General features: G+C 65.4%; 3 protein-coding genes across 4 annotated transcripts; 1 reads left to right on the top strand and 2 right to left on the bottom strand.

The window, feature by feature from the left end:
• The first annotated feature begins 93 nt into the window (after window positions 1-93).
• On the top strand, window positions 94-15310 carry RUVBL2 (RuvB like AAA ATPase 2). Its single transcript, XM_002723695.5, has 15 exons — window positions 94-533; window positions 5248-5302; window positions 6837-6892; window positions 7184-7325; window positions 9102-9231; window positions 9337-9403; window positions 11233-11339; window positions 11445-11538; window positions 11749-11872; window positions 12029-12123; window positions 12199-12317; window positions 14175-14294; window positions 14568-14697; window positions 14991-15105; window positions 15203-15310. Exons 1-15 carry the CDS (start codon window positions 522-524, stop codon window positions 15226-15228), a joined length of 1392 nt encoding a protein of 463 aa, XP_002723741.1. The 5' UTR covers window positions 94-521; the 3' UTR covers window positions 15229-15310.
• Window positions 15311-15360: 50 nt separating this feature from the next.
• Window positions 15361-16253, bottom strand: LHB (luteinizing hormone subunit beta). Of its 2 annotated transcripts, none has more exon segments than NM_001082695.1 (3): window positions 15361-15694; window positions 15853-16020; window positions 16232-16253. In NM_001082695.1, coding segments are annotated over 3 exon segments (426 nt in total). In that variant the 5' UTR covers window positions 16247-16253; the 3' UTR covers window positions 15361-15451.
• Window positions 16254-16829: 576 nt separating this feature from the next.
• On the bottom strand, window positions 16830-19677 carry SAXO3 (stabilizer of axonemal microtubules 3). Its single transcript, XM_008252359.4, is given in 6 exon segments — window positions 16830-17172; window positions 17174-17317; window positions 17698-17825; window positions 18359-18517; window positions 18606-18806; window positions 19021-19677. Coding segments are annotated over 6 exon segments (996 nt in total). The 5' UTR covers window positions 19177-19677; the 3' UTR covers window positions 16830-16964.
• Window positions 19678-19903: the final 226 nt, after the last annotated feature.

The raw sequence follows: 19903 nt of genomic DNA, 5'->3' as shown, positions 1-19903 counted from the left end.
GCCCTCGAGTCTCCTCATTGGCGGAGAGCGTCGAGTTCGCTTAGTCCCGCCGCAGCCTGGGACACAGACGGGGTCACGCCCCTATTGTGGGTGGGGCTTGTAGCCGTCCTGAACGGCAGCGATTAGCCGTTCGGCGCTGTCAATCCGCAGCTGGAGGCCCCAAGATGGGAAGAAAGAGGAGGGTCGAAGAGGGAGGAAAGGGAGCGTGGAGGACGTGTGGTTGCTACAAGAAGTGCTGAGGATTTTGCAATCGGCCTCAGCGAGGGGCGGGGGCTGGGTAAAAGAGGGAGGAGCCAGGAAGCCTTGGGAACGGACTCAGGAGTTCTGGGCGCCCGTGTTAAGCTAGGCCTCAGCGGGTGGGCGGGGCCTAACCTGTGACGCCACGCCCCCAGAGGGAGAGTTTACTATAGAGCAGGGAGCCATAGAGACCCTTGGAGGACCCGCCAGCCTAGAGCGGCCGGCACGCGTCGCTCCGAGTGCACCTTCCGTTTCCGCCAGGATATTAGCGGTTGGTGAGCATCATGGCAACCGTGGTGAGTGTTGGCGCGGGAAGGACTGAGCAGCGAAACAGCGCTGTCGAGTCTGAGGGAGGAGGAGGTGGAGGCTCGGCCTCCCGGGTCTGAGGGAGGAGGGCCCCAGGAGGCTGGACGCCCGCGACCGGGGGAGGTGCGGGCTGGGATCTCCGACCGCTGAGCCGCGGGCGGAGGCGGCTGAGGGAGTTCGACTCCCGAATCTGCGGGGAGGAGGGAGCTGGGTGCCCGTGCGGCTGGGTCTGAGGGGGCGAAGGACGGAAGGGCCTGGGGTCCCGGAATCCCAGCTGTGACCCCGCCTCCCAGAAGCCTCCGGGCGTGACGTGTGGCTCCGGACGAGGGCCGCATGGGCAGCCCCTGACGCACGCGGGATGAATTGCAGGGGTGTGAGCGCCAAGCAACGATGTGGCCTGGCCGTGGACGCTGGGCACGGGGTGGGGGCGGGGCATGGCCCCGTCTTCTGAGAGTCTGGGGGTGATGTCCCTGCTTCTGGCTCCCCCCCACGAGGACTGGGGGTGATGTCCCCTGCTCCTGGCTCCCCCCTTGAGGACTGGGGGTGATGTCCCTGCTCCTGGCTACCCCCATGAGGACTGGGGGTGATGTCCCTGCTCCCCCCCATGAGGACTGGGGGTGATGTCCCTGCTCCCCCCCCACGAGGACTGGGGGTGATGTCCCTGCTCCCCCCCCACGAGGACTGGGGGTGATGTCCCCTGCTACTCCCCCCCATGAGGACTGGGGTGATGTCCCTGCTCCTGGCTCCCCCCTTGAGGACTGGGGGTGATGTCCCCTCCTCCCCCCCACGAGGACTGGGGGTGATGTCCCTGCTCCCCCCATGAGGACTGGGGGTGATGTCCCCTGCTACTCCCCCCCCCACGAGGACTGGGGGTGATGTCCCTGCTTCTGGCTCCCCCCCCCATGAGGACTGGGGGTGATGTCCCTGCTCCCCCCATGAGGACTGGGGGTGATGTCCCTGCTCCCCCACCATGAGGACTGGGGGTGATGTCCCCTGCTACTCCCCCCCCCACGAGGACTGGGGGTGATGTCCCTGCTCCTGGCTCCCCCCCCATGAGGACTGGGGGTGATGTCCCTGCTCCCCCCATGAGGACTGGGGGTGATGTCCCTGCTCCCCCCATGAGGACTGGGGGTGATGTCCCCTGCTCCTGGCTCCCCCCCCCGAGGACTGGGGGTGATGTCCCCTGCTCCTGGCTCCCCCCATGAGGACTGGGGGTGATGTCCCCTGCTCCTGGCTCCCCCCTTGAGGACTGGGGGTGATGTCCCTGCTCCTGGCTACCCCCATGAGGACTGGGGGTGATGTCCCTGCTCCCCCCCCACGAGGACTGGGGGTGATGTCCCTGCTCCTGGCTCCCCCCCCCACGAGGACTGGGGGTGATGTCCCTGCTCCTGGCTCCCCCCATGAGGACTGGGGGTGATGTCCCCTGCTACTCCCCCCCCCACGAGGACTGGGGGTGATGTCCCTGCTTCTGGCTCCCCCCCCCATGAGGACTGGGGGTGATGTCCCTGCTCCCCCCATGAGGACTGGGGGTGATGTCCCTGCTCCCCCACCATGAGGACTGGGGGTGATGTCCCCTGCTACTCCCCCCCCCACGAGGACTGGGGGTGATGTCCCTGCTCCTGGCTCCCCCCCCATGAGGACTGGGGGTGATGTCCCTGCTCCCCCCATGAGGACTGGGGGTGATGTCCCTGCTCCCCCCATGAGGACTGGGGGTGATGTCCCCTGCTCCTGGCTCCCCCCCCCGAGGACTGGGGGTGATGTCCCCTGCTCCTGGCTCCCCCCATGAGGACTGGGGGTGATGTCCCCTGCTCCTGGCTCCCCCCTTGAGGACTGGGGGTGATGTCCCTGCTCCTGGCTACCCCCATGAGGACTGGGGGTGATGTCCCTGCTCCCCCCCCACGAGGACTGGGGGTGATGTCCCTGCTCCTGGCTCCCCCCCCACGAGGACTGGGGGTGATGTCCCTGCTCCTGGCTCCCCCCATGAGGACTGGGGGTGATGTCCCCTCCTCCCCCACACGAGGACTGGGGGTGATGTCCCTGCTCCTGGCTCCCCCCCCACGAGGACTGGGGGTGATGTCCCTGCTCCTGGCTCCCCCCATGAGGACTGGGGGTGATGTCCCCTCCTCCCCCCCACGAGGACTGGGGGTGATGTCCCTGCTCCTGGCTCCCCCCCACAAGGACTGGGGGTGATGTCCCTGCTCCTGGCTCCCCCCCCATGAGGACTGGGGGTGATGTCCCTGCTCCCGGCTCCCCCCCCCACGAGGACTGGGGGTGATGTCCCTGCTCCTGGCTTCCACCCCCACCCCCACGAGGAATGGGTAAGCGGGAAGACGCCCAGCAAGGCGAGGGCTTGTGGCTGCCCGGTGGCCGGGAAGACTGAGCCCTGGCCCCCCAGAGAGGCTGTTTCCCTGGGTGGGTCCCTCAGGCTCCCTCCTTGTGGAAGAGGAGACCTGTGGAGGGCAAGGGGCCTTGGGGACCAGCAGTGAGGGCTGGCTCGGCGTGCTGGCTTCCTTTGGTGTCTCTCTCCGTAGAAAGGGTCAGAAAACAGCCGCCCCAGGACCCCTGCCTGGGTGGTTTCTATCTACCATACCATTCACCCATCTGAGATACGTAATTCAGTGCTCCCGGTGTGTTTATAGGGCTGCGCAGCCATCACCACACTGGGTTTTAGAACAATGCCATGACCTCAGAAGGAAACCCCACAGCTCTTACCGTCACCCTCAGTACCTCCCACCGCCAGCCAAGGCAACCGCTGTTTGCTTGTTCTAGATGTTTTGTATAAATGGAAGCATACAATATGTGGCCTTATTTTTTTTTTAAGGATTTATTTTATTCATTTGAAACACAGAGTTACAGAGAGAGGTAGAGACAGAGAGAGAGGTCTTCCATCCTCTGGTTCACTTCCCCAGATGGCTGCAATGGTCGGAGCTGTGCTGATCCGAAGCCAGGAGCCAGGAGCTTCTTCCGGGTCTCCCACATGGGTGCAGGGGCCCAAGCACTTGGGCCATCTTCCACTGCTTTCCCAGGCCATAGCAGAGAGCTGGATTGGAAGTGGAGCAGCCAGGACTCAAACTGGCGCCCATATGGGATGCTGGCACTGCAGGCGGCAGCTTTACCCACTACGCCACAGCGCCGGCCCCACTTCATTCCTTTTTATGGCTAAACAGAACCCGATGGTGTAGATGTTGTGTTTATTCCTTCATCAGTTGATGGGCATTTGGCTTGTGTCCATCTCGGCATCTGCAAATAGTGGCTGCCCTGAACATGTGTGAACGGCCGTCCATGTTTTGAGCGGCATCCAGGGGGCTCCGCGGTTGCCCCAGGTGCTGGGCACTCGTGGCCGGGTGCGCCCTTGGGACAGCTGGAGACTCGGGAGGCCTCGGCTTTCTGAGCTCCTGTTGTGGGCTCAGCACCCCGCGTGGGAGTCACTCACTCACACACACCGGGGCCTGTTGTGGGCTCAGCACCCCGCGTGGGGTTCACTCACACACACACCGGGTCCTGTTGTGGGCTCAGCACCCCCACGTGGGAGTCACTCACTCACACGCACCGGGTCCTGTTGTGGGCTCAGCACCCCCATGTGAGAGTCACTCACACACACCGGGTCCTGTTGTGGGCTCAGTACCCCGCGTGGGAGTCACTTACTCACACACCGGGTCCTGTTGTGGGCTCAGCACCCCACGTGGGAGTCACTCACTCACACACACCGGGTCCTGTTGTGGGCTCAGCACCCCCACGTGGGAGTCACTCACACACCGGGGCCTGTTGTGGGCTCAGCACCCCGCGTGGGAGTCACTCACTCACACACACCGGGGCCTGTTGTGGGCTCAGCACCCCGCGTGGGAGTCACTCACTCACACACACCGGGGCCTGTTGTGGGCTCAGCACCCCGCGTGGGAGTCACTCACTCACACACACCGGGGCCTGTTGTGGGCTCAGCACCCCGCGTGGGAGTCACTCACTCACACACACCGGGGCCTGTTGTGGGCTCAGCACCCCTGCGTGGGAGTCACTCACACACACACACCGGGTCCTGTTGGGTGGGCTCAGCACCCTTGCGTGGGGTTCACTCACTCACACACACCAGGTCCTGAACGGACAAGTGGGCCCTGGGTGGGGCTCACGCACAGCAGCGCCAAGAACGTCGGTCCGGGGATCTCCCTGTGAGGGTGCGGCTGCACAGGGAGATCCGGTCACCCCGGGTGGCCTTGGGAGCAGCCGGGCAGGGGCGAGGGTCAGGGAGGGCCTCCGGCGAGGCTGGCACTTGCTGTCAGTCAGCGAGGGTGCCTGGAGAGCGGCGTGCGCCGAGGGGCTGGCCAGCACGTGGCCGCCCATGCAGAGGGGAGCGGGGTGCTGAGTCAGCAGGCACAGACTGCGGCCAGCCCGAGTCCTGCTCTGCACCTCTGCACGGCGTCTGTCCTGCCGGGCTCACGGCTATGAGGTGTGAGGAGGGCTTCACGCGTTCACGCTTGCCGGCTAGCTCTCGGGCACAGAGCTGTCAGTGAGACAGACAATATTGTCTTCCCGGGGAGCCCCCACCCCCACTCTGCCCGGTGGAGTGGGACCCCTGAGCGTGTGGTGTGTCAGCTTCCCATGGACGGAGCGGCAGGGGGAACTTCCTCATGGAAGGAGGGCAGGGGGCCGAGGAGGAGCTGGCCGGAGCCAGGCCCCGGGGTCTTCTGATGCCTCTTCCTGTGCCCCCAGACGGCCACGACCAAGGTCCCAGAGATCCGCGACGTGACCAGGATCGAGCGCATCGGTGAGTGAGCAGTAGGAAGGGACCCGGCCCCCCCGCCCCTGCCCCGACAGCTGAGCTGCCGGCTGCGAGGACCCCGAGTTCCAGAAGCGAGTCGGCCGCACTGCCGGGGCTCCTGAGGACGCCTGCTGGGAGCCTTGAGCACGCGTGTTTGTGGAGCGGATCCTGCCCTGCACCCAGCACGCACGGCAGTGTGTCCCCTGTGGAGACGTGGGACCAGGCAGAGCAGACGCTCAGACACGGGGGGGCGGCTGAGACTCAGGGCAGCCACGTCTGGCCCCAGCGCACAGCAGTCAGGCCGCAGGCTGGGGGTGGGGTGGGGCAGGGCGCAGCCCTCACAGAGAGCCCTGCTCGCAGGGCAGGGGTGCAGCTCAGCAGGTGCCTCCCGGAGAGGCCGCACAGGGCTGCGGCTCCCAGCACGTGTTCTAGAAGCGCCTGGCTAGCTCGCCGTCTCCCACCTCCCTCCCAGCCATGTGGCTGCAGAGCAGTTGGCTTATCTGCTGTAGGATTCGCTCGGCTCCCCGCGCGGAGCCCTGGCCAGGCAGGGACTCGCCCTGCTTTGCCCGCCCATCAAGGAGCGGGGCACTGTGGGAGCAGAGCGCTCAGGGAGCAGCTGCCCTTGGGGTGCACGTGGCCTAGCATGAGTCAGCAAATGGTCGCTTTAAGAGCTGATGGTCAGCTTTTCCCAGTCCCAGTGAGCAGGCCATATGGAATGAATGGGCGTGGCTTGTTCCTGTAGAGCTTTATGTACAAAAAACAGGTGGCCCTCCCTCGTCTTAGTAAGCCACGGGAATCTCAAGGTCACCTCACTGGCTGTGTGGCTCGGGGCCTCTCCCACTCCTTAGCACTGAGGGCCTGGGCTGCTGTCATTGATTGGCCCCGACATCCCATATGGACGCCGGCTCAATTCCTGGACGCTCCGCTCTGATCCAGCTCCCTGCTAATGCACCTGGGAAAGCAGCGGAAGATGGCCCAAGTGCTTGGGCCCCTGCACCCACGTGGGAGACCTGGAATGAGCTCCTGGCTCCTGGCTTTGGACTGGCCCAGCCTTGGGTCATTGCAACCATTAGGGGGGTGAACCAGCGGATGGAAGGTTACTCGCTCGCTCACTCTCTCTCCATCTCACCCTCTCTGTAACTCTGAAAGACAGAGAAAGAGAAACTCTATCCCCTGATCCACTTCCCCAAATGCCTGCAGCAGCTAGGACTAGGCCAGCCAGGAGCCACCAACTCCACTGGGTCACTGGATTGGAAGCGCGGAGTAGCCGGGCCTGCCACGTGGGATGCCGGCGTCCCGAGCAGTGGCCTAGCCCTCCATGCCACCACCCCGCCCCAGCTGCAGCCCTCGTTTCACAGGATTGTGCAGAAGGAAGCCAGCACCTGTGGGTGCCGTGTGAGCCCTGCACCCAGAGCCATAGTTGCTGGTGGGCTCATGTGGTTAGTCAGGCCTCAGTGGCCAGTGTGGCGACCCCAGCGGCAGCCGCAGCTGACTGAGCATGTGCCGAGCTGCCGGTGACCTTGCCTCTCCCTGCACGCAGGTGCTCACTCCCACATCCGGGGACTTGGGCTGGACGATGCCCTGGAGCCACGGCAGGTAAGGCAGAGGGGACTGGGGTTCAGGGCTGCTCCATGAAGGCCAGGGCTGACGGTGCCCGTGGCGCGTGTGGGACTGTGTTATCTTCCCGACCTGTGGCTCCACATTTACAAAACTCAGCCACACGTGGAGTCTAACTGACGTCAAAACATGGACATGGGGGGCTGCTTTGGCTTTCCCCAGAAGTCTTGGGCCCCGGTGTCTGCTTTGGTGTCCCGCGCCTGGATGCGGTAGAAGTACAGCGGTTGCCTGGTCGGCGCCCCTCATGGCCCTCTTGCTTCCACCGCGCAGGCCTCCCAGGGCATGGTGGGGCAGCTGGCGGCCCGGCGGGCAGCCGGCGTGGTCCTGGAGATGATCCGGGAAGGCAAGATCGCCGGGCGGGCCGTCCTCATCGCTGGCCAGCCGGGCACCGGGAAGACGGCGATCGCCATGGGTAAGAGGCCCCGCCGGGCAGGAGCGCTCTTGGTCTCTGCCAGATGAGCCCCCCTCGTAAGTCAGCGTCAAACCCCTCACGTAAGAAAGTCCAGACGTGGGCCACTGGGGCCTTTGAGCAGCTGCACGAGGTCTCCTGTCTTCCTGCCTTGACATCCTCTGCACTCGGTTCCATGTCAAGATCGCCTCCTGTTCCGAGAGGGCTGCCTGAGCTCCCGCCTCCCCACCCACACTCCAGGCAGCAGGCAGTGAGGGCGGACCTCCTAGGTCAGCTCCCCGGGAGCGGCTCTCGGGAGCCAGGCGTGCTGTGCTGTCCCGTCGGCCAGAACCTAGCCACGTGCCTACACTCTGCTGCAAAGGGGCTCAGACGCTCACAACTTCTTTGAATTTCCAAAGTTGGTCTGTGGCTGCCTCAGTGCAGCGACTGTTCTGGAACTAAGGAAGGAGGGACAGACAGGCGCTGAACACACAGCCGGCAGTCTCCATCCGCCCACCGGAGATCTGTCATCTTGTCACAAGTGTCGCTCGTCTCGGCGAACCCCTGTCCACCCTTCAGAACCCTGCCTGGCACTGTGGGCTCCCTGAAGCCCTCCTTCCCACTGCCCCCTCCTCTGGGCTCAGGCTGTGCCCAGGCAGCGGGAGGCGCAGAACGACCAGGGCTTAGTCAAGGGAAGCAGCGTCGTCTGGTGCCCTCCTGTGCTGGGCCTGGGGCTGCACGCTGAGTGCATGTAGCCCCGCTGAGCCCTCAGCGCCGGGAGCTCCCCGTCTGGGAGAGGCAGGCCTGGCCACGGGCCCTTCCAGAGTGACGCGTGCTGTCATGGAGGTGTCCCAGGGCAGGGGCAGCTCCCCAGAGGGGTCGACACCTGAGCTAAGACCGCCGGGACCCCGAAGGAACTGGCCCTGTGCTGGACAGAGGCCGGGGGAGGGGCTGGGTGCTTGGGAGATGACAGGAGACAGCCCCCGCCTGCCCCCAGGTTCCAGCTGCAGACCTGTCCCTGTGTGGTCGCAGGCTGAGTGACAGGGTTGAGTGCCCGCCCCATAATCACGCAGTGCAGGCTGTCGTCCGCGGAAGGCTTGGGAAGCAGCTGAGACTTAGGGATCCTTCAGGGCTCAGCGTGCTGAGCAGTGGGGTCTGGATTCAAACCCGGCTGCTCCCCACCCCAGGCCCTGAGGCCGGACAGCTCTTAGACACTGGGAGACGGAAGACGCTCGGCGAGGTTCGAGGCCGTCCCCTCTGGCTGGTCGGGATTTGAGAGCAGGCTTCTGGCGCAGCCGGCTTGTCTCCCGTCTGCCCTGTGCCTCGCGCCTCTCTCCAGCCCCCTTCCCGAGGGTTCTGCCCTGCTCAGAGCCAAGCGAAGACGGGGTGGCAGTGCAGGCGTAGGGTGCAGACCGAGCCACTGCGTGGGACGCCTGCATCCCACGTGGACTGTGTGGTTTGAGTCCCTGCTGCTTCACTCTGGCCAGCCAGCTGCCTGCCCTGGAGGCATAGGAAGCCCAAGTACGTGGGCTGCTGCCACGCACGGGGAGGCCTGGGGGAGTTCCTGGCTCCTGACTTGGGCCTGTCCCAGCCCCGGCTGTTGTGGGCATCTGGGGCGTGAACCAGCAGATGGAAGGTCTCGCTCCGTTTCTCCCTCTCTGACACTGTGCCTTTCAGATGAGTACATCTTAGGGGAAAGGAAGGAAAGAGGCCGATGGCGCCGAGCGCCCCTTCCTGGGGGAGAGCTGGCTTCCCCGGGGAGCGGTGCCAGCGCCTGCTTACCCAGCCCGCCTCCCCCAGGCATGGCCCAGGCGCTGGGCCCCGACACCCCCTTCACAGCCATCGCCGGCAGTGAGATCTTCTCCCTGGAAATGAGCAAGACCGAGGCGCTGACCCAGGCCTTCCGGCGCTCCATCGGCGTGCGCATCAAGTAAGGGAGGGGCTGCCTCCTGCCAGCCGCCAGCCCGCTCACCCTCCGCCCTGGGGCTCCTGGGGGTTCTGGGTCGCTGTGCCCTGAGCTCTGCTCTCTGGCCAGGGAGGAGACGGAGATCATCGAAGGAGAGGTGGTGGAGATCCAGATCGATCGGCCGGCCACCGGCACGGTGAGTCCGCGGGTCTGCAGCCGGGCATGGGGGCGTGGCCTCCGAGTCCGTGGGTGGGGCGGGGGGCGGAGCCTGGTGTGCTGGCGGGAGGGCTGGGCGGAGTGGCGGTGCTCGCCAGCAGTTGGCCGGGGCACGCGGAGCGGGGCAGCGGCGAGGGGCCGGGCTGGGCGTTTCTGTGGGTGCTCGCCAGCCACCGCTCAGAGGGCAGTTCTGCGGGGTTCAGACGCCTCAGTACCAAGCTGCGCCGTGGGATTTGCTCGCTGGTTTTTTTAACCTAAGACTTTTCTGAAACCCTTTTGGTATCCGACAGGTACAAAGAAGCATATAAAATAAACACTGCTCTAATAAGTCAGGAGGAAATCCCCCCCCCCCCCCCCCCGCGCAGGTGCTGAGCCTCTGCCAGCGCCCCCAGCATTCCCCACCCCGCCTCGCTGCTTCCCGCCGTGGCCCGAGGCCCTGTTACAGCTCCCTCCTGCGCCCACGCTCGCTCCCTTGTCTCCAGGGTTTTTGTTACCCAACTCTGCATTCCTAGACGCTGGAGTAGCCTTGTCAGGTGTTTCTGCTTCGTGCCTGTCTGTTGGAAAGTTTCCCTTGATCTCTTCGTTTGTGGTTTACCTGTAAAGAAACCGTTTTAAAGTGTGCGGTGTGGCAGAAGGACACCATCTCGTCTAGTTCTAGAACTGTCCCCAAAAGGAAACCCTGACCCCACCAGGCAGGCCCTGCTGCTTGTCCCCTCCCCGGAGCCCCTGGCTGGTGGGTTCTGGTCCTTGCACGTCAGTGGGACCCCAGCGGGGGGCCTTCGGCGTCTCCTTTCGCTCTGTGTGGCGTTTTGGAGGTTCTTCTGTGTGTGTCAGAGCCACTGATAGAATGCGGCTGACCCCCCTCCCCTGACGCCCCTCTTGTTTTTCTGTTTTCTGCTTGTTGTTAGTGCAAATAGATTGAAAAATGGCCTTCTAAATTAGTTCCATCTCTTGGCAACTAAGTTTTGAATTTTAAACATGTGGTAAAATATTTAAATTGGGGGCAAGCTCTTCCCAAGGTACTTATTTAAGTTATATGCTTTGCCACACAGGAAATCCCTGGCTGTGTCCCCCCGGCAGGCCCGGTCAGGATCCGCTACTGGGGATGTAACTGAGAAACGTGAACTGTGCTTGTCTCGCAGGGTGGGGCCTGGAAGTTGTGTCTCCTTGTTTCTGCTTAGCTGGGTTTTCCCAATTTTTTAACATGGGTATAAAAGAGGAACGTTGGAGTGTGACCCTGCTGGCCAGTTTGTGGGACCTTTCAGATTTAATTATTTGAAAGGTAGTGTTAGGGAAAGAGAATCTTTAATCTGCTGGTTCACTCTCCAGATGGCTGCAATGGTTGGGGCTTGGTCAGGCTGAAGCCAGGAGCCAAGAGCTTCATCCAGGTCGCCCACATGAGTACAGGGACCATCTTCCACTGCTTTCCCAGGCCATCAGTGGGGAGCTGGATCAGAAGTGGAGCAGCTGGGACTCAAACCTGTACCAATAAGGGATGCCAGTGTCACAGGCGGAGGCTTAACCCACTATGCCACAGTGCTGGCCCCTCTCTTAACAGGCTCTTTGAGGTGTGAGTGTGAACAGCTCTGTGACGGACAGGTAGAACTCTGCACAGGCTGAGAGTGTGCACCGTGGCCGGCGCTGGCCTGTGCTGTGGCGGGGAACAGACCCCTCACCCCCAGGAACTCCCCGTGTCGCCTGTTCTGAGCTGTGTCAGCAGAGGCCGGCACAGGGCTGCAGGCTCATCGGGGAGCCTTGGGCAGCACCGGGCCCTCTCTGAGCCCCTTCCTGGCTCATCTCCCCTCACAGGGCTCCAAGGTGGGCAAGCTGACCCTCAAGACCACAGAGATGGAGACCATCTACGACCTGGGCACCAAGATGATCGAGTCCTTGACCAAGGACAAGGTCCAGGCCGGGTGAGCAGGCAGGCTGTGCAGGTGGCCTGGGTGGCCCGGGTGGCCTGGGCGGCAGGGACTCAGACCCCCCTCCATTCTTCCTCCGCCCTCCCTCCCCACCCACAGGGACGTGATCACCATCGACAAGGCCACGGGCAAGATCTCCAAGCTGGGCCGCTCCTTCACACGCGCTCGGGACTACGACGCCATGGGCTCCCAGGTGCGCCAGGACGCTGGGGACACCCTCGACCCCGGCCGTTGGATGTTCTGTCGCCTCTGTGACCACAGGGCCTGGGTCCTCCTGTCCCTGTGCTCCTGGGTCTTGTAACCCGGGACGCTGCCCCTCACTCTGAGTGCCCTTGCGTGCCCCTTGGCTTGACCTCCCCTCCTGGGCCTGGGGTTTCTGAACGACCACTCTCTGACCCCCCAGACCAAGTTCGTGCAGTGCCCAGATGGGGAGCTCCAGAAACGCAAGGAGGTCGTGCACACCGTGTCCCTGCACGAGATCGACGTCATCAACTCCCGCACCCAGGGCTTCCTGGCTCTCTTCTCAGGTGAGGGTCCAGGCCGGGCAGCCCCCGACTCCCCCCGGCCTGGGGACATGGCGGAGACCCAGCTCGCCGCCGCTGGGATCTGCTTCCTCTGTGCCCACCCTGCGGTCTCGGCCTCGTCGCCTCCCTGACTCCCCGACGCCGCCCTGGCTCCTGCAGGTGACACCGGGGAGATCAAGTCAGAAGTCCGCGAGCAGATCAACGCCAAGGTGGCCGAGTGGCGGGAGGAGGGCAAGGCGGAGATCATCCCTGGGGTGAGCACCGGGGCGGGAGGGGCGGGGGGCCTGGCCGGGAGGGCGTGCCCTTGAACTCGAGCCCCCGCGCCCCAGGTGCTGTTCATCGATGAGGTCCACATGCTGGACATCGAGAGCTTCTCCTTCCTCAACCGCGCCCTGGAGAGCGACATGGCGCCTGTGCTCATCATGGCCACCAACCGTGGGATCACCCGGTGAGCTGGCACGGGGTCACGTGGGGCCCCGTGGGCTGCGGGCTCCCAGCACTGCTGGCTCCGACAGGAAGCCGTGCCTTTCCCTGGAGCAAGGCAGGTGGGTGACTGGGTGTAGGCAGCTCGCCCCGGCCCCAGGAAGCTCTCGGGGGTGCTGTGGACGTCTTAATCCTGAGGGAAGCACAGTGACCTCTGTCCGACCCCGCACAAACCACTGAGCCCCGGCTGCCTGGGCAGCGCGTCCTCTGTGTGATCGTGGCCTCAAGCTGCCCTGGCAAAATCCCTGGCATCTGACCGGCACCGTGCCCTGATGAGTCCCGGGAACCTGTGCCCTGGGTGTGGCCTCCGTGCCCCACCCCTGCACACGCGTCAGCCATCAGCCTGTGAGGAGGGGGAGGGCCAGGAGCCCGCATTGCCTGGGATGTGGAGCCTGCACCAGCGCTCCCACCGGGCCCCGCCCTGCTGGGACGCTGAGCCGTCACTGTGCAGCAGGGGGCCATCAGTGAGCCGGGAACTGGGCCCGGCCAGGCGGGGCGCTGGGCAGTTTTGCCTGGCTTTTGTCTGACACTGTTCCTGGAAGACCTTCCTGGACCCTCAAAAGAAGCCCCGCAGGGCGCGGTCGTCTCCGCCAGCTTCATAGTCGGGCCCGTGAGCTGCGCTGGGCTCGGGTCTGGAAGGTAGCAGGGCCACAACTTCGTCTCCAGACGGCTGTGAGTTGGCTGCCGCCGCTCCCCGTCCGTAGCCGATTCTGTACTTGTAAACCTGCTTGCCTGCAAAAAGGTGGTTGGCTCCCCGGGTCGTACTCGGGGCGCCCTCACGGTCACTGGCAGAGATGCGCAGAGCAGCGTAAGTTCAGGTCCCTGATGCCCAGGTGCCCGGCTGAGGTTGGATGAGGCCGCGCTCTGCCTGCTGGCCGCAGCCCCCCTCTCGTCTCCCTGTCTGTCAAGATGCTTGTGTTGTGTGTGTGTGTGTGTGTGTGTGTGTGTGGTGTGGTGATACGCCAGCCGGCAGCTGTGACACAGCAGGTTAAGCTACTGCCCGTGACTCCAACATCCCACCCCCAGTGGGCACTGGTTCAAGTCCCGGCTGCTGCACTTCCCATCCAGCTCCCTGCTGACGCCCCTGGGAAAGCAGCAGGAGATGGCCTTGCACCTCCTCTTGGAGACGCAGATGAAGCCCCTGGCTTCTGGCTGTGGCCTGGCTCAGCCCTGGCCATCGCAGCCATTTGGGGAGTGAACCAGCAGATGGTGTCTCTCCTTCTCTCCCTCACTGTGACTTTCAAATAAATAAAACGAAGCTGAGGTACACCCAAGCGTAGTGCTGAAGTGCCATGCCACGTTGCTGAGCAGGGACAGGCTGGGACACGCCTTGGAGAGACGGCGCTGTTGGCCGTGGGCTCTGTGAGTGACTCAGCAATGTATACTAACACAGCCCCAGGTTCCGTACGCATGATGGACAGGACACTGGAGAGGGGGCGGGAGCCTCATCCCGTGTCCCCCAGCAGCCGTGGGGGCGTCCTCGCTGAGTGTTCACGGTGACATCACAGAACGCAGCTGCCGTGGCCGTCCTGGAGCCCGGCGGGCGCCAGGCCAGGGGCAGCGGGGGACACGCCGGGCCGGTGTCTGCCCTCCTCGAGCAGGGGCGTGGGACCTTGGAGCAGTAATCCTGGACACAGACGCCCAGCCGCGGCTCTGCGGGGGCGCCCGGGGGTGGGGGTGACGCAGCTGGGGCTGAGGCCGAGTGGGGCCTGGCCCCGCGCGTGGGCTGTGGTAGACGGGGTGTGTAGGGTCTGAGGATCAGGGGACAGAGCAGGGTCCCACACACGTCACTTGCTAGCCCTCCCTGTCTCCCACTCCCCAGGATCCGGGGCACCAGCTACCAGAGCCCCCATGGCCTCCCCATTGACCTGCTGGACCGGCTGCTCATCGTCTCCACCTCCCCCTACAGCGAGAAGGACACGAAGCAGATCCTCCGCATCCGGTGCGGGCAGGACCGCCCACCTGAGACTCGGGGACCCCTGGCTGCTGGGCCTGCAAGGGGGGCTGAGTGGGGCCTCCAGGCAGAGGCCTCATCCGGGGGGCGGGGAAGGGGCTCAGGAGGCCCAGGTTCTAGGTTCTCTCGGCCCCTGCCTCGGTGGCTCCTGTGGCCTCTGCTTTCTGTGGGTCTGGGACGCAGACTCCTCACGTGACCCCGAGGGCTGGGCCAGCCCTGGCTGAGCCTTCTCACCCCCGCCCCCCCGTGCCCATGTGACAGGTGCGAGGAGGAGGACGTGGAGATGAGCGAGGACGCCTACACGGTGCTGACGCGCATCGGGCTGGAGACCTCGCTGCGCTACGCCATCCAGCTCATCACCGCTGCCAGCCTGGTGTGCCGGAAACGCAAGGTCAGCGGGGGTGTGGCCGGGGGTCCTAGAACGCGTTTCCAGAGGCACTGCCTGGGTCTGTTTCCGTGTCTGGCACATCCCCGGGGCCGGGCAAGCATGTGGCCCGTGTGTGGGAGCCGTGAGGTCCCTCTCACGGTGAAGGACCTGAGGCGTGCAGGGTGAGCCGGGCCGGCCGAGGCAGGCCTGGAACTTGGGAGATTCGCCCGGAGCCCCTGGCCTTGGCTGCCGCTCGCTTGGCTGCCTGGGGTCTGTGTGCCTGCGGGAGGGGCCCACTGAGGACTCGGCCTCCCCAGGGCACGGAGGTGCAGGTGGAGGACATCAAGCGGGTGTACTCTCTCTTCCTGGACGAGTCCCGCTCCACGCAGTACATGAAGGAGTACCAGGACGCCTTCCTCTTCAATGAGCTCAGTGAGTGCCAGGGCAGGGCGGGGCGGGGCGTGGCGGGGCGTGGCAGGCTGGCCTGGGAGAGCTCAGGCTGACCACCGGGCCTCCCTCCTCCCCACAGAAGGCGAAACCATGGACACGTCCTGAGCCGAGCGCTGCCCCTTCCCCCACCCTGTTTTCTACCAGAGTTCTGACACTGTGACTTTGTATAAAATGGTTTGGAAACTGGCCCCTGGGTGTGTGTGCGTCCCCCGGAACCCACAGAAAGACACCCCAGCCTGCAGATGGAGAAGTTTTATTGGGAGGGGAGGAGCGGGGCACCTGCTGGCTCCACCAGTGGGGGTGGGGCGGGAGGTGGGGCCGAGGGGCCTCAGAGGAAGAGGAGGCCTGGGAGGTGGGGGAGGTCGCAGGCCAGGGGCTGAGCCCGCGGACCCCCGCAGTCGGAGCTGCTGAGGCGGCAGGGCCCACAGCGACAGCTGAGGGCCACGGGGAAGGACACCTCGGGGTCCACGCCAGGTGGACAGCCGGGGAGGCGGATGGAGGCGAAGCGCAGCTCGCGGTAGGTGCACACGGGCTGGGGCACGGGCGGCAGGGCGGCGGGCAGCACCCGCACCTGGAGCGTGAGGGAGCAGCGTGGGCCTCGGAGCCGCCCCTGCCCCCGTCCCAGATGCAGGTCCCAGGGCAGCCTCTGCGCTGCCCTCCCGTACCCCCCCCAGCTGACGCCAGTGCCCGGCCCCTGCCCCGGCCGAACCGCCCCTCCACGGTGCTCACCATGCTGGGGCAGTAGCCGGCACAGATGCTGGTGGTGAAGGTGATGCAGACCGGGCAGGCCTCGTTCTCGGCGGCCAGGGTGGCGTTGACGGGCCGGCACAGTGGGCGGAGCGGCCCTCTGGGTGCCTGCGCCCCGCCCGTGCCCAGCAGCAGCCACAGCAGCAGCCCCTGGGGCAAGGCCAGTGCCTGAGCCCTTGACCCTGAGCTCTCCTGTCCAGGCGCTCAGGGACAGGGGCCCTGCCAGACACCTGCCGGCGCTCACTCCACAGCCCCAGGGACACCCCCCGGCACTCCCCCACCTGCTCCGTCCTCCAGGAAGCCCGCCGGCTGGCACTGCGGCCCGGGTGGAGCTGGAAGGGCCCGGGCCCTGCAGTCTTACCTGGAGCGTCCCCATCCCGAGTGCCGCCCCTGCTCATCTACCTGGCTTTATACCCATGGGCTGTGGAGGCGGCAAGGCCACCAGGTGGTGGCAGCACGCAGGGGTAACCTGGACACAAATCCCCCGGGGGCGAGAGGCGGACAAGGTCAGGGAGGTGAGGAGCGCCCGGCACAGCATCCCAGCCCTCCCGGTGGCTCCATTGCCACAGGCCACGGTGAGGTGGCCGCACAGACAGTCCTCGATGCCAGCGGCACGGGCCCACTGTGGGTGCAGAGCCCCGCCTCTGCCCGTGGGTGCACCTCGGCGAAACTGTGGGAGGCTCCTGGGACCCCGGCCCAGGGCTGGGCCCAAGTGAACCCTTCCACTGCCGCTGGCTCGAGGCCTTCCTAGTGCCGGTGCAGCCTGGCAGGCGCGTGGCTGCCATCCTGGACTGCACAGTCCGAGACGGCCTGCGCCCCGGCAGGAGAGCCAGCCGGAGCTCCGCGGCTCCCGCAGCCAACCCTAGAATCCGGACGCTCCCAGCGCTCCCCAGAACGCGTGGTTTATGTTTAACTCTTGGACGGGGTGAGCCCTGGCCCCCTCTCCAGTCTCAGTCCCTCCCGCCGCGAGCTGGGGGGCGTGTTCAAGGGTAGCCCCGCCCACACCAAGTGGTTGAGTGGGCGTGTCCCAGTCCGGGCGCTGTCTCCGCTGCTCGGGGGAGTCCCGGCCGGGCTGGCCCCGTGGGCAGGCGCGCTCACACGAGCTCCGGCCTCCCGCTGCCGTAGCGGGAGCTCTCGGTGCTGTAGGCTTTGGGCGTGCTGTAGATGCCCGGCAGGGGCCTCCAGTGGGGACCTCCCCAGGGCGCCTCCAGAGGACAGGAAAGGTCGAGGCGGCGCAGTGCGTGCAGCGGGGGGCAGAAGGACTCCCGAGCCAAGGGCAGGGCCCCGCGGTGCGGCACGGCCGGCGGCGCGGGGCACGCGGACCCGCGAGGGCTGAGGGAAAGGCGAACAGGGTGCCCGCTGCGGGCCATCGGCCCAGACCCGGGGCGTCTGCTCGAAGTTCCAGTAGGTCAGCGAGTCCTTGCGCGGGTATCCGGACAGCTCCTTCCTGCGGGAGGGGGCCGCATGGGGAGGGCACTGCTGCATCCGCACGAGGAGGCTGAGGTTTGAGACCTCGGAGCCTGCATTTCCGGGACAGGGCACATTCGCAGGCGTCGGGGACCCCTTGGGAAGGGCCCAGAAACCGGACTGTCGCATTGTTGGTGAGAGAATCTGGGGGCTCAGATACGGAAGAGGGCCCTAAACCCAGATCCTGAAGCCCACCTGTGGAGGCTGCCCAGAGATGCCACTGAGGACCCCGGGGGCTAAAAGGGGTAGAGGCTGTGCTCTGAGCTTTGCTTCCTGCGTGAGCAGGACTTGAAGGCCACGGGTACCGAGTCGGAGAAAGAGCTGGGGTCCCCGGGGCCCAGGTCGGGGTTGCAGGCTCACTTCGTGTAGTAGCGGAAGTCCCGGGCGGTAGTGGTCAGGTAGGGCTGGTGTCGGTTCAGGACGCCCTGGTCAGACACCATGAAGGGCTGGCCGGCCAGCTCCGTGTTCCTGGTCCAGGGGATGAGGGCCTGAGGAAGACCGCGGTAGGAGGAGTGTGCAGACGTCTGTACCCGTCCCAGGCCCTGGGTCCCCACCTCAGAACCCCTATCGTAGATCCCCCAGCTCTGGGTCCCCAGAATCTGATCTTCCCTGATCAGTCCCGCGCCAGGGACTTTAGCCTGGCTCCCCAAATAAGAACCCCTGCCAGTCACACCCCCAAGTCCAAGGGATTCAAGCCCCAGCCCCAGCAAATCTCCTTGGTTCCACCCCCAGTGCCAGCCTTCTCTGGCCACCAGATCTCTCTGCTTCTTGGGCATCAAGTCCACTTCATCTCTTCCTCCCCAGGAAGGCCTGATGCCCACCTCCCACCCCAACCCCTCTCGGAATAGTCCAGGCGCACTCCCTACCTACAGGCCGGCCACCTGCAAGCCTGGATTTTGAGTCCTGGTCCCGCCTCAACAAGTCCACGCAACTACCTGGCTCTGTAGCCAGTCTCCCCAGCTATGCCCCTAGGCCGGTCCCGAATCTCGCAGGGTGCCAGCGCTGTCCCGCGCTCGGCTACCTGCGAAGGGCCCCCGCAGAGGTGGTCGGCGAGCTCCAGGGGCTGCGGCACGCCGGGCGAGGGGGCGCGCAGCGGCGCGGGGAGCCAGCCCGGGTACTTCGCTTTCGTCTCGCTCTGGATCTCGGCGGTCCCCGCCAGGTGCCAGCCGTGGTGTCTGAGCTGTAGAGAGGCGACCCAGGCACCCGACGTAAGGGCGCGGGGGGCGCACGTGCCCGGCCCTGCCGTCTCCAGCGCCCCAGGACCTCACCTTTTCTCCTAAAGACTTGATCCCCAAGGTGCGCGTGGGGTCCGCGGGCTCCGGGGCCCGGGCCTGCGCCAAGGGCCCACCGTGAGTCTTGCGCACGTGCGCCGAGCCCGAGGTTGTCTCCCATGTGTTAAAGACTTCGTCGAAAGCCCCGATGGGCCAGTCCTGCTTCGCGGCCGGGGGCAGGGGCCCCGCGACTGTGCACTGGGGAGACGGCGCCGTTCGTCGGCTCAAGACTCGGGGCTCCGCTCCGCTCCGCCCTCTTCCCCTCGGTCCGCGGCCCTTCCCCGCGCCACTCCCTGGCTCCCAGGTTCCCCGCTCCTCTCTCAGGGTGGATTACGAGGACGAGCCCCCAGGCCCCTTCTCAGCACCCAGCTTTCCGGATCCCAGGCTCGCCCTCCAGCGGGGGTCGGCTCACCTGCACGCTGGGCGGGGGGAAGGGCAGGGAGGGGATGTGGTGGTGCGCAACGCCGCTGCTGGTGAGATGCCAGCTGGGCCAGGACCCAGGCACCTCAGTTCCGGAGATGGGGGACCATGGGGGGCCGTAGCGCAGCGCCAGGGTCCGCCCAGCCATGACCCACCCCGACCCAGTAGCCAAGCGGGAGCAGGCTTGTTGTTGCTGTTGCCACAGGTGACAGAACCCGCCCACTCGGAGCCTAGCCAATGAAAGGGCCCGCAGGCAAGTGGATGGGCAGAGCGAGACAGAGGTCTGGGGACTAGGGGCAGAGATCCCTAGAGGGGCACAGAACGGGGCTGGCGTGGGGGTGCGAAAAGGGAGATGAGGGGGAGACAGACCCCAGCGAGGGGGCAGCAGAGGGAGGGGGAGAGGCCTGGGAGGGCCAGGAGGCACAGACCGCAAGAGAGGCAGAGACCCTCCCTGAGCCCACCAGGGTCTCTGAGAACCCGGCTCTCCTGTGGGGCACAGCCCCTCCCGGCTGCCTCCTCCCTCTGCCAGGCCGGCCCACTCCCCCGGGGTAACGATTTCCAGACGCCCCAGGACCCTCCCATCTGCCCTGTGCCTGCAGAAGGAGCCAGCGTCGCCGGCCTGCCTTTGATTTGGTTGAAAACTTCCACCTGGATGTGTGTGTGTGTGTGGGGGGGACGAAAAGGGAGAGACCTGCAGAAAGTTGAAATACAAAGGGAAATACCCCACCCAACAGAGAGAGAAGGACCTGGCCAGGGCAGGCAGGCAGCTACCGACCCAGAGATGAGAGACTCAGGAAGTTAGAGGGACAGGGAGCAAGGTGGCAAAAAAAAAGAAAAAAAAAAAAAAAGGCACATGGGACCCACAGGATCTAGAG

Source organism: Oryctolagus cuniculus, chromosome 18, assembly GCF_964237555.1.
Source record: "Oryctolagus cuniculus chromosome 18, mOryCun1.1, whole genome shotgun sequence".
NCBI lineage: Eukaryota > Metazoa > Chordata > Mammalia > Lagomorpha > Leporidae > Oryctolagus > Oryctolagus cuniculus.
The sequence above is the reverse complement of the archived record's forward strand: the minus strand, read 5'-3'. Positions and strand labels throughout refer to the sequence as shown.